The following is a 16,449-nucleotide window of genomic DNA, read 5'->3' on the forward strand; positions in this document are numbered from 1 at the left end:
CGGGTTCTCCGATTCATCTGAAAATTTCAGGGCAGATAAATTTTGAACTGATAAACAATTTTAACCCATGTCAGATTTGCTCTAAATGCTTTGGTTTCAGAGTTATAAGCCAAAATGTACATTTTACCCCTATGTTCTATTTTTAGCCATGGCGGCCAACTTGGTTGGCTGGCCGGGTCACCAGACACATTTTTTTTAACTAGATACCCCAATAATGATTGTGGCTAAGTTTGGTTAAATTTGGCCCAGTAGTTTCAGAGGAGAAGATTTTTGTAAAAGTTAACAGACGACGACGACGGACGTCAAGTGATGAGAAAAGCTCACTTGGCCCTTTGGGCCAGGTGAGCTAAAAAAGGGAATGAGAAACCTTTCTTTTTTTTCTATTTTGAAAATACGATGTTTGTACAAAGTTCAACTTGTGCTGAGTGTTCTTACGTTTGTTTATACTGTATTACTTTCATGTATTGTAATCCTTTTATCGATATTTTTTTAACATTGCCATATACGCGGGAGGTTTGGCTTGCTATAAAATATGGTTCAATCCACCATTTTTTCTTAAAATGTTCTGTCCCAAGTCAGTTGTTATCAAATAGTTTTGTAAACAATAATTATCTATTATAAATAAATTTGAGAATGGAAATGGGGAATACGTCAAGAAGACAACAGACGAAGGCCATCAATGGGTCTTCAAAGCAGTGAGAAAATATCGCACCCGGCGCCGCTGTTGTCCTCAGCTGAATGTTTGCGTTTTTGTTGTTGGATTTAAGTCTTTCTGTTGTTCCTTTGTTTTTCTCCTACAGCTGATGTGTTTTGCCTACTTTTAGTTTGTAACCCGGATTTGTTCTCTCTCGATTTTATGACTTTCGAACAGCGGTATACTACTGTTATCTTTATTTGGTAGAACAATTTACATGTTTTATTTTTTTAAACTTATTATTCTATACTCTTTTGTACCGAATTTTCTCAATATCTTAAACTGTGAAGACATATTTAAGACAAAACACCAATTCAATCTTTTAATCATCAGAATTATACTGGACACACTGTTGAATAATGTCCAGAAACCGGTTCGTGACCTTCATTTCCTCGTCATGGAATTCTTTCATCATTCTCATTCGGTCATCTTCACGAATTTTCTGTTCCTCTCGGTATTTTTCGAAACTAGCCAATAGTGTTTGTAAGTCGTTATTTTTGCTTTTTTTAATTCGTTCTTGTCTTGATTCATTTTCAGAACTTGAACGTTTCCTGTCATTACAAAGGTCAATAACAGATGTATTTTGATAATTATGGCGACCGTTTTCGGTGGGGTGTGATAATGGCGCGGTCGTGGTTTGTATGGGACTAGGAGGTGGATTTCTCTGTTGAAAACTAGATGATTGGTGACTGGATAAACGCCTCTCGGTATGATTGTCTAATGCTTTCTGTAGTCCAAGACTCTGCCCTTGTGTAATTTGTTTGTTGCCATTAGAACTATTTCGTTGTGCGGAAGCTTCTAATAGCATGGATGCAGAAACATAGAACTGACTATTTGGACTAGAATTTGGTACAGAATGTGCTGGTGTATTATTCGATCTTTTATCAAATGGTGATTCAGAGTTCGTTTGAGGAAGGGGTGAATGTTGAGGCCCTTGTTGACGTTGTGTAGGAAATCGATATGCGGAGTGATCGGTAGGTGGAGAGGTTATAGAAGAGCTCCTTTCTTTTCCTTCAGAGACTGGCACCACTTGTACGTTATTCGCATTCGGTATCAGACGAATTGGCGATGGCTGGAGATTCACTGGTGTCTTTCCATCGTCAATACCAATCTGCATCTGAAAAATCTCGTGCAATTCGGAAAAGAATGCGCATGTTCTAGACATATTTCCAGTCATGCAATTATGCTGAATTGTATTCCTGTAACTAGTTTTAAGGTTCAAAAATTTTCTTTCACAACGATCTGCGTCAAAAGCGTATCCATTTTGTTGCATCACGTCTGCTATTTCCCGCCAAACCACTTTCTTTTTCACGTGAGGATTATTGAATTTCATTTGCTTTTCACGATAAAGTTTCAACATCAGAGCAGTTGCTGAGTCGCACCATTTGAAATCCGACATAAGAACTGGACTTTCTGGTGGCATGTTCTGAGATTGTTCGGCCATTTCTGCAAATAAATTAAACGATTTCTGATCTGAAATATAAAACACTCGAAGGTGAATATTTATTCATACATATAGTCATTTATGTTTTGTCAATGACACTATTTATAGGTTACTTTGTTTAAAGTGTGCATACTAATACATGTTTTTGTATTTAAAAATGTACTTCAATCACCCAATCATGCCAATCATTCAAATCATTTACTTTCTTTATTGTGAAACCATTTGTTTGATTGTCATGATTGTATTGCGGCAAGTTTTGGGCAATTTTGGGCACCATGATTGGACGGTTAAAAAAATATTTATGATTTGGCAAGTTAAGTATAATATAATTTTGAAGGGGCAGGTGGTCGAGTATGGAAAGCCAACGGGGTCAAAATTTTTAATTCGTAACTTGTCAATTCGTAACTTGTAGTTGTGTAATTTCATAATTCGTAATGCGTAAATTGTCAGTTTGTAACTTGTATATTTGTAATTTCAAAATTGTTAATTCGTAAATTGTCAATTTGTAACTTGTAACTGTGTGATTTCAAAATTCTTTATCGTTTAATTGTCAATTTGTATATTGATGTTTTGTAACTTGTCGATTCGTGAAATGTCGATGTGTGAAATGTCAAAGTGTTAATAAATGTTGTCGTTGTATTATGCTAACGATCATTATGACGACAGATGGCGTTCGGTTTTTTCTTCTGTAAGTAGGAGCGCCTACATATGGAATGTACACCTAACTAATTTAAATTAATTATATACAGCACATACATATAATAGAACCTCGAATAAACATATATGATATTTACTGTACTCGTCACCAAACCTGGGAAAAACAAACGAAATACATGAAATATGAGACGGAGCTGGAAAATTCATACTAATATCAGTGTTCTCTGGTGTAAATACAACTACAAGTTACAAATTGACAAGTTATGAATTAAAAATTATGACCCGTTGGCTTTCCATAGTCGATTAGTCGACTTAAGTAGGCCAACTACTGTATCACTCTTTAAGTGAGTGAGATGAGGTATGAATAAAAACAAGTCGACACGAAATAGTCAACAGTCATAAAAGTCTTAAAGTGACAAAGGCTCCGTGTTGAAGGCCGTACATTGACCTATAATGGTTTACTTTTATAAATTGCTATTTGAATGGAGACCGAGTTGTATCATTGGCACTCACACCACATCTTCCTATATCTAATAAAAGGCCAAATAATATTTAATTCAATGTACTTTTTGCTACATTGAAAGTTCTGCAACTGGCGACCCAAATTTTAAACAAAATCATTTGTAACGGATTTTTTTTTATTAAATAATCAAAAACCTATATCACAATAATTCGTCATTTTTATCGTTCATAATATTATGGTTTTATTTGAATCTGTGTTAGTGATGACCACGGGTGAGTTGATTTTCCTCTTTAATGACCACATGCAGCTTTTATGATACATTTTGTTCACATGAGCAAGACAGTTAGTGTTCTTCTCGCCGGGTTTTTAATGAGATTAGTAACGTAGAATATTGCTATTAATCTCAATCTTCATTTTACTGTTTTTAGGACTATTGCTTTTTTTGTTCGTCTTTTCTAACCACGAAGTTGTATTTTTTCCGATGGTTTTGTGATAAAACTGACAAGAGTCAAAAACTTGTATGCGGTTAAATAGATGCTGAACTACATGTACTGTAAATGATGCAAGCTTCTACCCATTTACTTAAAAAGATAGTTTGGATAAAGTACAATCTTTATACTAGTACGTACTTTTTTCCAGAGACAAATGCCATAGGTTTCAATGCGTTAATTAAACTATACACCTACACACTAACATGATCAACACGACGTACAGGTTCCACATGTGGGGCAGGATCTGCTTATCCTTCTGGAGCACCTGAGATCATCCCCCGTGCAGGTTTATGTTGACTTCTTTTATCTCAGTCTTTGGGTTTTCTATATTGGTTTTGTGTACTGTTGTTTGTCTGTTTTAGTCATTTTCGTTTTGTTAGAAATGGCGTTATCAGTTTATTTTCGACCATTGATGTTTTAATTTACTTTTGTTCTCTTTCGACTCTTTAATGAATCTGATGTTCAGTAGTTGTCATTTGTTGATGCGGTTCATAAGTGTTTTTCGTTTTTTGTATACAGATTAGACCGTTGGTTTCCTGTTTCTATGGTTTTACACTAGTCATTTTTGTGCCCTTTATAGCTTGCTGTTCAGTTTGAGCCACGGCTCCGTATTGACAGATTGAAGACTGTACTTTGACCTATGATGGTTAACTGTGACTTGGATGGAGTGTTGTCTCATTGACACTCATACCACATCTTCTTATATCTATTGTCTTACTGATCTTTTGACTCTCTTTTAAAATATTACCAATGCTATGATCTCCTTTACTCGATTCTTCATTCTGTTGGTCCATCTTATCAACTAAAAAAAAAGAAAACAAAATAGTTGGTAAACATGATGACGACGACGATGGATTATTTTGTAAGGTCCAGTGGCAAATATTACATGCATCATAGAGGATGGAAGAGTTTGTGCAATGGAGAATAATGGACCAAATATAAAGAAAAAGAATAGTGAGAAATAGGGTTAAAAATAAGGAATAGAGAGAGACAATTTTTACTAAGATATTAAAAAAATGAGAATATTGGGCATAGTGAAAAGTAAAATCACAAAAATACTGAACTCAGAAGAAAATCAATTCGGAAAGTCCATAATCACATGGCAAAATCAAATAACAAAACGCATCAATGGACAAGAACTGTCATATTCCTGACTTGGTACAGGCATTTTCAAATGACCTAGAAAGCAGAAATGAATCCGGACCTAAAACTCATACCAATTGTGTATTCTTATATTGTTAAACCAACTTTCCTCTATTCTTTATACATTTAGCCCATTATTCTCTTGATTATAATTTAACACCCCATTATTCCCTGTCCATTTAAAAAAAAAAAATTTGGCCCCTTTTTCTGTAGAATTGGCCCATTATTCTCTATTCTGTAAATCCCATCCATGCATCAATATATAAACATAATTCAGCTAAGAACTGAGAAATGCAACATTTTTTTTTCACTGCAAAATTGAGAAATTTTTAGAATCTGCATGCATGCATTGTAAACTGACTCGTAAATTATTTTTATAACAGTTCTAAAAATATTTTTTCAACTTCCGTACCGTTCCTTCGTATTTATAATTTTGTATTTTATTTTTGTATTTTTATTTTTAATTCGACTTATATGACTTAAACAAGGCAATAAATAATACACAAGATCAAATAAAATAAAAACACTTTTGAACAATTAAAATGTAGAAAGATACCCCCTTTTCAGCAGTTGCCTCCATGGTTATTAGAATACACATCCCCATAAGTTATGTTTGTTTTCATTTATTACATGCCATCAACTCTGCCTCAATACTTATTAATCAATCCGAATTTTCTCGAGTATGGTATTTCAAAATTAACATGTACATAATTATAAATAGATGTTTACCCTCACCATGGCCTCTCAATAAAATACAAAGTATTTACATAGAGATTCACAGAGCATGACGGATCAAGGCCAACATAATCATGTTCATTTTTAACATTTTTTGCATGCGTTGAGGACCAACTTTCTGATTAACCAATCGTGCATATCTTGTAAATAAACAAAGTAAAACGAGTAACATATTGTTTACATAATGACCTACTTATGATAAAATTATGATTGTTGTGGTCTTTGTCACCTTGTAAAGTCGGTCGGGAAAAGGGGTCATTAAAATCATTTAAGCGTTGTCAGCCTTTTACGTGCATTTAATTTTGTCAGTAAATATTGTTTGTTGGAAATGATTATTTTACAAATGAACCGGTTTATTTAAATACTGTAAATTGTATGATATACGTGCCTGTTAAACAGAATGATCAGCTTCCTAAACACTACAAACATGATCCGCCATGTTGGAGAAAAACCAATTGATCATGATCGTGATGGGGGCTCCTGAAGGGTATTTTATATACTGGATGTAAATCGTTTTGAAAATGATCTAGAATACTAGAATATGTAAAAAAAACAAATAAACAAAAGAATGTTTTGTATAAAATGAGTTTACAAAAAAATATATATATATATAAGATAAGATAAGATATTTTTATTTCCAATTATGGGCCCCAAAGGGCATAAACATTACAACATCAATAATTTTTTTCATAATACAATACAAACAATGAGATAAAAAAAAAAAAGAAAGTTAAACGAGAACTATTTAAGTTCTTAAAGAATACGTAGATAAAGAATCTATAGTATGTTGGGTTTTTTTTTAATACTAATGCATTTTATTATAAGTGTGGTTGATATAGATAACAAACAAGCAGCCCAAAAAGAAAAAAAAAGAAAAATAGATATCCACATATGTATAGTACACAAAAAGTTGGATCAATTAAATATATAATAATTAGCCAAAAAGAAAGTAGAAATTAAACATGTCCATGACTCATCCTGTGTCAGCAGCAAATAGGAAAGCATTATGGTTTCCTAAAGGCAGCTGACACCAGGGGACGATACCTTATGGGCCATAGGCATGTAAAATGTGTGTAAATGTCTCTTTCCTACCTGTATCAAAAGCAAACAAGGAAGCATCATAGGTAACTTGAATGCAGTTGATACCAGGGGACGATGCCTCAAGGATATAAGAGAACATTTGAATAAATAATATATCTTAACAATTATTTTTTTTTTAATCGGCTAGTATGTTTGTGATATTCAGATGAATATAATTTTCTATGTCCAATCAAATGTATATACACACATAGATTTCCTTTAACTAATCTTCACTAAGGAAGATGTTTGTATATAAAATTACATATTATTTTAAGTAACTCAACATTTTCTACACTAAATAACCAGATAATTTTGCTTTGACTGTTCATATGATTAAAATAAGAATTATATTGTGCAATACTAGCTAACATACAATTTCTATCATCCTCAAATTTGTTACAATCAAATAGAAAATGAGCCTCATCTTCGACAGTATTGGAAGAACTTTTATTACATATTCTGTTAATTCGGGGAATACCCTGATATCTACCTAATTCTATTTGTAATCTATGAGAAGATACACGTAATTTAGTAAAACTTCTTCTAAGTTCAAAATTCTTGATCAATGTTAGATATTTTTCAAAACCAAAATTTGTTTTATATAAAAGGTAGGTTTTCAGTTTACTGTCTGAAAATTTATCTATTTGTTTTTTCCAACAGCTAATAAACAATATTGATAGCTTGGTTTGTATATATTTCTTAAATTTGTATAAGGATTCACAAAATGGAGCATTTATGGCATTTGTATAGTCAATACCAAGTATTTTAAAAACAACATTTATTGAACCATACCATGATGTTATATTCATGTGATGTAGTGTCTTTGATTGTGTATATGCCTCTTTTAATAGAGGAAAATTATTACCTAAATTCTCTAATCTATACCAGTACAATAACATTCCTTTTATAATATTAAAATATATTGGAAATCTTCCAAGTTCAGATAACACTGCAGCATTTGTTGTTTTCTTGTGTACCCCAAGTATAAATTTACAAAATTTTATATGAAGTTTCTCACAGGGTAAACCTGAATATAATTTTTCAAAAGATATATCTTCCTTCTTACATTTAGAGGAAAGAGAATTAAACATCCCCCATATTTCGCTACCATATAATAAAATAGGTTTTACAGTGTGGTCAAAAACATGAATACTTGTTTTTACATCAGGATTAAGTGATAAAAGATCTTTCCTTAATTTGAAATGAGCTTTCAGGGATTTTTTGTATAGTTCATTTTGAGCATAACTGAATGAACCAGATGAGCTTAAATATAAACCTAGGTATTTGTATTTTGAAACACATTCCAGATTTATATTCTGAAATGTGAATATCTGTTTTACATGTCTGCCTGCCTTGTTGAAAATCAGCACCTTTGTCTTATTAGTATTCACATTGAGACACCAATCTTTGCAAAATTTATCAAGCATTCCCAGCTTTTCTCGTAGTCCTTCAGCTGATGTAGATAATAAAACAATATCATCAGCATACATTAAACAATGTAGATCTTTGTCATTGACATTAACTGGGTCTCTAGTATCTGACAAATATCTGGGCAAATCATTTATGAATATCTTGAATAAATTCGGACTGAGGTTGTCACCTTGTTTGACTCCAATATCTAATGGGAAAAAATCACTTACTTGATTTTGAATTTTGACACATGATTTGCTAATTTCATACATACTTTTAATAATGTTATAAAAATTAGACCCAGCCCCAATATCTAGTAGTTTAATCTTGATCCCTGTATGTATAACAGTATCAAAAGCCTTCTGAAAATCAACAAAACAGGCAAACAGTCTACCTTCTTTTGAATTACAGTATTTGTTAATAAGACAGTTTAAAATAAACATATGATCTGCAGTTCTGGCTTTCCTTGTGAATCCAATTTGACTATCATGTATAATATTATGTTCCTGAAGAAATTTGTCCAGTCTTAGACTTAATATTCTATTAAAAAGCTTTCCAATTGCACTTGTTATTGTTATTCCTCTATAATTGTTAGGGTCACTTGTATCGTTGCTTTTAAAAATTGGTGTAATATAACCTTCAGCCCAAGATGTTGGGTATATACCTGAAGACAGACAAGTATTAAACATCTGTTGAAAACTTTTTAAAAGGAAAGTCTGTCCATTCTTTATCATATTATTACTAATGTTATCCAAGCCTGATGATTTATTGCATTTTAAGTGTGAAATGGCTTTGGATATTTCAGACTCAGTGATAAAGGAGTCCAACTCGTTGAAACATTTTGAGTTTTCTAACTGTTTCAGTTTTTCACATAGCTCTGTATATCTACTTTGAAATTCACCTTTCAGTTGTGACAACTTTTGGAAATGTGATATCAAAGTTGATGGTTGTACTCCACATTTTTTTTTAGTTTCATTTTTTTCCTGTAGTTCATTAATTAAGTTCCAATACAGTTTTGGATTCTCTTCGTGCAAGGAGTCCAGCTGACTAATCAATGATGGTTTGTATTGTTTGTATTTATATTTCCTTAGTTTGGAGTATTCACGATTCAGTTTATAAAAGTGATTTTTGATAATTGGATCATATGGAAATCTTGAATAAATTTTTCCATAATTAAGCAAGTTAGTTCGAGCTTGTTGTAAACTTGCGTCAAACCACTTTTTGTTTTTTTGTTTGTTTGTGTGTTTTTTTAAAGGTCGTTTAAGTGATAGATTTGCTGCTGATAAAAAGATGTTTGAAAGTTTTGATGATGCGTCATCTACTGATGTCTGAGTAAATTGAATTGTGTTGTTGTTGAATTCTAGTATGTAGTTTTGTAGTGTATCTGAAGAAAGTGTTTCTTGAAATTTTATTGCTGAACAGTCAGTCCAGATATAATTAGGTGTCATATTTTTCAACTGGATTGGAATATCATTTTCTCCAGGAACACAATATTTTGCAGATAATTCCCACTCAAGTTTACAATGACAATCAGATAATGTGGGAATAAATCTGGATACTTTAAAATACAGTACATTTTCAAGAATTTCTTCCGACACAGCAACATAATCAACCACACTTGCACCATTGGGGGTATAGCAAGTAAAATTACCAAATGTATCACCAAGAACTCTGCCATTTAAAATTCTTATTTGTTTACTAATGCAAAAAATCCAAAACTTCTTTGCCTCTTTGATCAATTTTTTGGTCTCGACTTTTTCTTGTCATAATGTTTTTGTCAGTAGGGTATGTATCAAAAATTGGAGTAAATTTTGAATCATCGTTTACTATAAAGTCATTTTCAGAGCCTATTCTGGCATTAAAATCTCCACATAACAAAATTTCACCCATTTTTTTATACTTTTTTCAAATATTTATTGCCATGTAAACTTTAAACATTAAGTTTGTGACATACAAAATAATAAACAATATAACTATATTTCGCATATATATATATATACACAATCATTCATTTACAGTAAATATTCCAGTGTCCCCTGTCCTCAGTTCTAATGACCTTTTGATGTAGGACCCCAATTTATTTACTTGTGATGGTGTTGATGGATTGAGTATAAAAATCAACTTTCCTTCATCAGATAAATCTTTAACAGAAAAATTAAAATCCAAATTGTTAAAAAAGTTATTTCTTAGTTCCATATTTAATTTACAATCTAATATAAAATGTTTTTCGTTTTCTAATGTTTTACATTTAAGGCATAATCTCTGCTCTCTAGGAATATTAGTATGTCTGCCTTTTTCTATATTTAAATTATGGTCACTAATTCTTAGTTTTGTTATTAATTTTCTATATGTAAAGTTTGATGTTCTTAAATAGTCTTCAAAACGTAAATTTTGTTTAAGATTCTTATATAAATAAAGTTTACTTTTTTCATCAATGTTTTGCATCTTATCATGTATCAAATTTTCAAAGTAGTTTTTAGAGCTTGTTTTTATATAAACTTTAAATGAATTATTTATTTTTTTGTCTGAACTAGTATTTTGTTGAATTTGTGCTATATCTAAATTAAGTTCACTTAAAATATTTTTTACATATGTAAACCAGGAGTATACTCCTTCTGAGTCTAAGTTTTTACTAAGCGTGTAAGCTTCTTTCAAAAGAGGATTTAACTTACAGCATTCAAATCTCTTTAAATATAATAAAGTTTGTGTTTTAATATTAAATTCTATAGGAAGTCTTCCCAATTCAGCTCTAGTTGCAAGATTAGATGCATTCTTTCTAGTTCCTAGTAAAAATTTACAAAAATGCAAGTGTAATTTTTCAATTGGACTTTTTTCTGCAAAACTTAAAATATCTACTTCTTTTCCAGAATTTAAAGCTCTATTTTTTGCTCTAAAAAGAGATATATATGTGTCTAAATATGTAACTTCAGAGTTGTATATCATTATTGGTTTTATGAGGGAATCAAAGAGGTGGCATGCAACTTTGACTGGTAAATTATTCAAAGACTTTGTGTATGCTTTCAACCCAAATAATGCTTTTTGGGCTTTTTTGACAAGTTCTTTAGTACTATGAGACATGTTGCCATTGCATTTAATTAATAAGCCTAAAAATGAGTATTCTGATACATTATCAATGTTACTGTTTTTAAAATTTAAAAATGATTTTTCTAGTTTAGAGCATGTCCTATTAAATATCATAGATTTTGTCTTTTTAATATTCAATTCTATCTGCCATTTATCACAGTATAAAGCTAAATTGTTGAGACTATTCTGTAGCCCTGTTTTAGTTTCTGAAAAAATTAACAAGTCATCTGCAAAAAGCAGGCAACTTAGTTTTGAGTCTATAATTTTTAGAGGATAACACAAGTCATTTTCAAAGACCTCTGTGATGTCATTAATGAATATATTAAATAAAGTAGGACTCAGTGAATCACCTTGTTTTACCCCTCTTGTAATATTAAACATATCAGTTACCATGTTTTTGTATTTAATTGAAGACCCAGTGTCATCATATTGATGTTTTATAATGTTAAAAAGTTTCTTTCCTACCCCCATATTATAAAGTTTGTACAAAAGAGCATCTCTCCATACAGAGTCAAATGCCTTTCTTAAATCTACAAAACAAGCATAAAATTTCTTTTTGTTTTTATGTAAATACTTATTTATTAGAGATTTTAATATAAAAATGCTATCTGCAGTTCTGTGGTTCTCTCTAAAACCAAATTGACTGTTACTTAATTGTTCATCTATATTGAAAGATATCTTTTTCTATGCATTCAAAAACATCAGAAGAGAGTTCTTGGGTATATTTAGACGTAACAGGGGGGTTGTACAGTACACAAATAAATAGGTCACTTTTAAATCCAAAAAAGGATTTTTCTAATTTAATCCATTGATAATCTGGATTACTGTTAATCAATATTTTGACATGAGGTTTAACGTGACTTTTCTGTAGAATTGCTATACCCCCAAAATGACGGTTATTATTTGATAATTTTCTACATATTGGATGATAATGAAATTTGCCAATATTGTGTATTTGGGAATTATATCCCACATGAGTTTCGACTAAAAAAACAATGTCGTAATTCTCTATATGTTTCAGAAAAAGGGGATCCTCTGCTTTATTCATGCCCTTTGAAAATAAGCCACCTATATTCCAATAACCAAATTTTACAGATGATTGGTTTGATTTTGGCATTTTGGTTGATACAATTAAATCTGGTATAAATAATAGAATAGATTTTCTATCTATAAAAAAAAAATAATAAAAATTTGTCTCAACAAGGAAAATATTCAGAAATGTAAATATTTGAAATAAGTAGATTTATTTAGAGGATAGTTTTTACAATGGTTTTCTAAATACAAATAGTCTATGATATAATGACAGATAATTTCTTTTCTATGTATCCTCTTTTAACTGAATAACTATTAAACTGATTTGGGTTGAATAACCTGATATCCTGGGTTAATTCAAGATCAAAAGTATGATTCAAATGTGAAAACTAAAAATAAAAATGAATAAAATAAAATAAAAAAGGCGAACTTTTATACCTAGCAGAGGTTACATATATATGACCATGTAATAGTGTGACTTCTTCACATAATGGCTGTTTTATTTGAAAAATCTATTCAAATGAGAATATGAATTTATCAGCCCAAAAAAAAAGAAGAAATATATAAAGTTGTACATGTATATATAAATTATATGTAAATGACTTTAAACATGTTAAAGGAAGTCAACATAATGATATGGTAATATGTATAATATTAAAAAGCAAGTTATTCATGATGACCTCTGCCACGTCCACGTCCACGTCCTTTTGTGTTGCGCGATTTGGATCTACCTCTTGAATTTGGCATGGGAATGTTTAAGGCAGTGTGTATTCCACGCTTTAAGTTTGCCGATATATATATATATATACAACTCGTCTAAACATCAACCCAACAATGTTAGATCTGTAAATTTGCTTTCGCAAATATATAAGAAACTAAAAATCCTGAGTCAAAATACTTTTATAAAAACAGTTACTTTGCCATTCATAAATGATTACATTGATTATTATGATCTTGGTTATCATATTGTATTGGTCAAACATGTAAATTAAGGACTGGTCATTGTGTTTAGGTTGAGAACCTTGGAGGAAACAGTACAATTTTTGTAATTTTTTTCAAGTCCCTACTTTGAAGGACGGAAATCTTCATGAAGTTCATGACCCCATCTTCCAAAGGCATGACAATTTCCCCCTCCCCCTTTTCCAGTATTTGTCAATACTAGTAATTTAGATCATTATAACAAAATATTTTTATATAAATTTCTATAAATAATATGATATTGTTACAGTAGTAGATCAAGAGTTTAGATCGGAAGCGGATCCAGAATTATGAAAAAGGGGGGGGGGGGTGTTAATTCATGAAATTGAAATATATTCAAGCGAACCAAAAATATAGATTTTTTTCTTAAAATCATGTCAATTATGCATTAAAAGAAAAGGTGCTTGAGGACAGACAGGGGGTGGTGCTTCTCCGCCCTGGATCTGCCACTGTCAAGAAATAGGAAAGTTGGGTGTGCCTGTCACAGTCTTATTGACATTTCAATTATGATCTCTTTTTTTCAATCGAGAGACGTGGAGTGATATATACATGTAGACAATTAACAATCTATCCAACAAAATTTAATAAAAAAAAAAAGAATAAATAGCAATCTTCTTCATCACGCGGTCTATAAATGTCACATTACGGTCTTCAAAGGACTAATATCTTTGACGTAGATTAAAATTAAAGTTCATACCAAGTTCATTACTCGGTTCATTAATTGTCAAATATAACTTGATCTATTGTTTTATCTACTGCCGCTGAAAGAACGATGCTATCTTCACGTGTAACTGCTTAAGGTTGATTTTTCTAACCCCTCGTTTATACCAATGTAATTAAGTTTACTAATTTTTAATTTAGCTACTAATTCCAGCGTTATCATAAAACACAAGTTTACATTGAATATTCTAAGTACTCCTTGTATTAAAACCTAGTCAAAGCCAAATTTCAGCTAATAAATCAAGTTCTCTCAGACTCAACTATCAATCAGTATACTCCTGTGATAAATTCAGATTAAAGCCGATATGAGCAGTCTGAGAAAGAAATGACCCTTTTATATATGCCACAATATAAGACTTAGACCCCGTTCACACTAGCAACGAAATTGAATCTATCTTTATTTGAATCGATCTTGAAAAGACCAGTTCGCGTTTACATTGCACGAGCAAGATCGATCGAGATCGATCTTATTTAATCCAGTGCGTTTACACTACAACATAAGAAGAACCGATCTGACCTTTATTTTCATATCTAAATATAACGTTTTACTAAAAAAAGATCGATCGCGATCGATTTAAGCGTTTACACCAACAACAAAAAAAAATGATCGATTCAAATAAGATCGATCTTTTTTAAACCACCTCTATAGAGGTAGACTTTTTAAGTCCGATTGAAGATCGATCTTACCTTTTTACTATCCATGATTCCGTAATGAGGAGTACCCAAATTGCATCCATGCTAAAATTCACATCATTAAAAATTGATTAAAAGATGTTTTGTTATATTTTTTTCAGATATTTACAACAATTTGACATTAGTTACAAGCTCAATATTCACATTTTTTTTAAATGGGTGTTGATAAAATATTTTTTTTTATCATTTTTAAAAGATGACTTTTTGTGAACGTCACCATACGTACATTTTTCTTTTCCAGGGAAAGCTTCATCCGTTGATATAAATTGTGAATGTTTAGTGTTTATTTGAATATATTTACATATTTTGTAAGACGTGTCATAATGTCAAATATTCTAAACATAAATTATTTAGTTTTGAAGGAAACTTTTAAGTATTTCTCAGCTGTTTATGTTGAATAGGTGCAATTTGGGTACCATGACGTTATTTATATATATTTAAGAAATGACTAATATTTTTTTCTGTCTATGAAGAAATAACATAAAAAATGTGGTGCACACTGAATAACGCGCCGGTTATGTTATTTCGAATAGACAGAAAACATATTACAGTCATTTCTTATAATTTAATTCTAACTTTCATTTTAAACCGGAGTAAACAATGAAAAAACGTTGATGACGTCGAGGTCACATGACACAATTATGTCTATGAGCTGATAAATAAAACAACGCCTGCCAATCAGAAGACGCGTTACATCCAAAATTAAATTATACAGTTTCTTAAAAATTCAACCGATATGAGGGCTGCGTTCAATGTCGTAGCAGCTACTATTTTAGTTATTGAATTTGAACGTGTAGATATGTACTAGTTGTTACATAGATATTGATAGCAGTTACGTAGCGGCTACGTAGCTGCTACGATATTGAACTCGACCCTGGTTGTTTTACTTCGTGTTCATCCTTAATATTCAAGCAATATCTGTCATTGGAATTAAATCTTCAAATTCAACCGATCCGATCACATTTGAGATGTGTTATCGGAGATATCGTTTTATTCACATGATCGCATTTATCCAATGGAGATGTCACAATGATAATATGTCACACGTTATAATATACCCTGTAGATATAGACTGATCTATGTTAAGATTTGTTTATATTTGAGTGTACTCATTTCTGTGTTCGTTGATTGAGGCCCCTCATGGGGGGGGGGGTCCTAGTAATCACATAATCACCAATTTTTTGCCAATATAATCACATAATCATTAAATATTTGCTTATCTTTAGTAATCAAATAATCATAAACTAAAAATACAGTCCTAGGTAATCAAATAATCATGAAATATTTGGCTTAATAATCAAATAATCATTAAAAAAACGGCCAAGTAATCACATAATCAAAAACCCCATGAGGGCCCTCTTTAGAACGTATATAGTCTTTATTTGTAATGGTCATTATTCCCTTTTCCTTATATTTAAGTACCCATTATTCTCTTTTTTCTATTGTGGTCTATTTGCTCTATTCATTACTGTTTTAAAACAATTTCATAAACTCTTAAAGACGTCCAATTATTCTTAACTCTGTAAAACCCACCCAGATCCTCATATATAAAGAAAAAAGAAGTACAATCACGATAAACTTGAATTATGCTTAGCTCAGCATTTTTCGTCCGTAAGTTAAACAACAACAGAACAGAACAAGAATGTGTCCAAAGTACACAGATGCCCCACTCGCGCTATCATTTTCGATGTTCAATGGATCGTGAAATTGGGTAAAAAATCTAATTTTGCATTACAATTAGAAAGATCATACCATAGGGAACATGTGTACTAAATTTTAAGTTGACTGGACTTCAATTTCATCAAAAACTATACCTCGACCAAAA

General features: G+C 31.2%; 1 protein-coding gene across 3 annotated transcripts in view; it reads right to left on the bottom strand.

Moving 5' to 3' along the window:
* Positions 1-1,003: 1,003 nt before the first annotated feature.
* Positions 1,004-16,449, bottom strand: part of LOC143059511 (uncharacterized) — a 162,689-nt gene continuing 147,243 nt past the window's right edge. The window contains exons 1-3 of one of the 3 annotated variants that reach the window (XM_076233022.1): positions 6,016-6,104; positions 4,498-4,551; positions 1,004-2,140 (exon numbers count right to left, since the gene is read on the bottom strand). In XM_076233022.1, the coding sequence (XP_076089137.1) occupies positions 1,017-2,140; positions 4,498-4,543 (1,170 nt within the window). In that variant the 5' untranslated portion in view covers positions 4,544-4,551; positions 6,016-6,104 and the 3' untranslated portion in view covers positions 1,004-1,016. Of the gene's footprint in view, positions 2,168-4,497; positions 4,554-6,015; positions 6,105-16,449 lie in introns of those variants that run through there. The other 2 variants (XM_076233019.1, XM_076233021.1) reach the window with 2 other exon arrangements.

Source organism: Mytilus galloprovincialis, chromosome 14 (assembly GCF_965363235.1).
Source record: "Mytilus galloprovincialis chromosome 14, xbMytGall1.hap1.1, whole genome shotgun sequence".
In the NCBI taxonomy this organism is placed as follows: domain Eukaryota; kingdom Metazoa; phylum Mollusca; class Bivalvia; order Mytilida; family Mytilidae; genus Mytilus; species Mytilus galloprovincialis.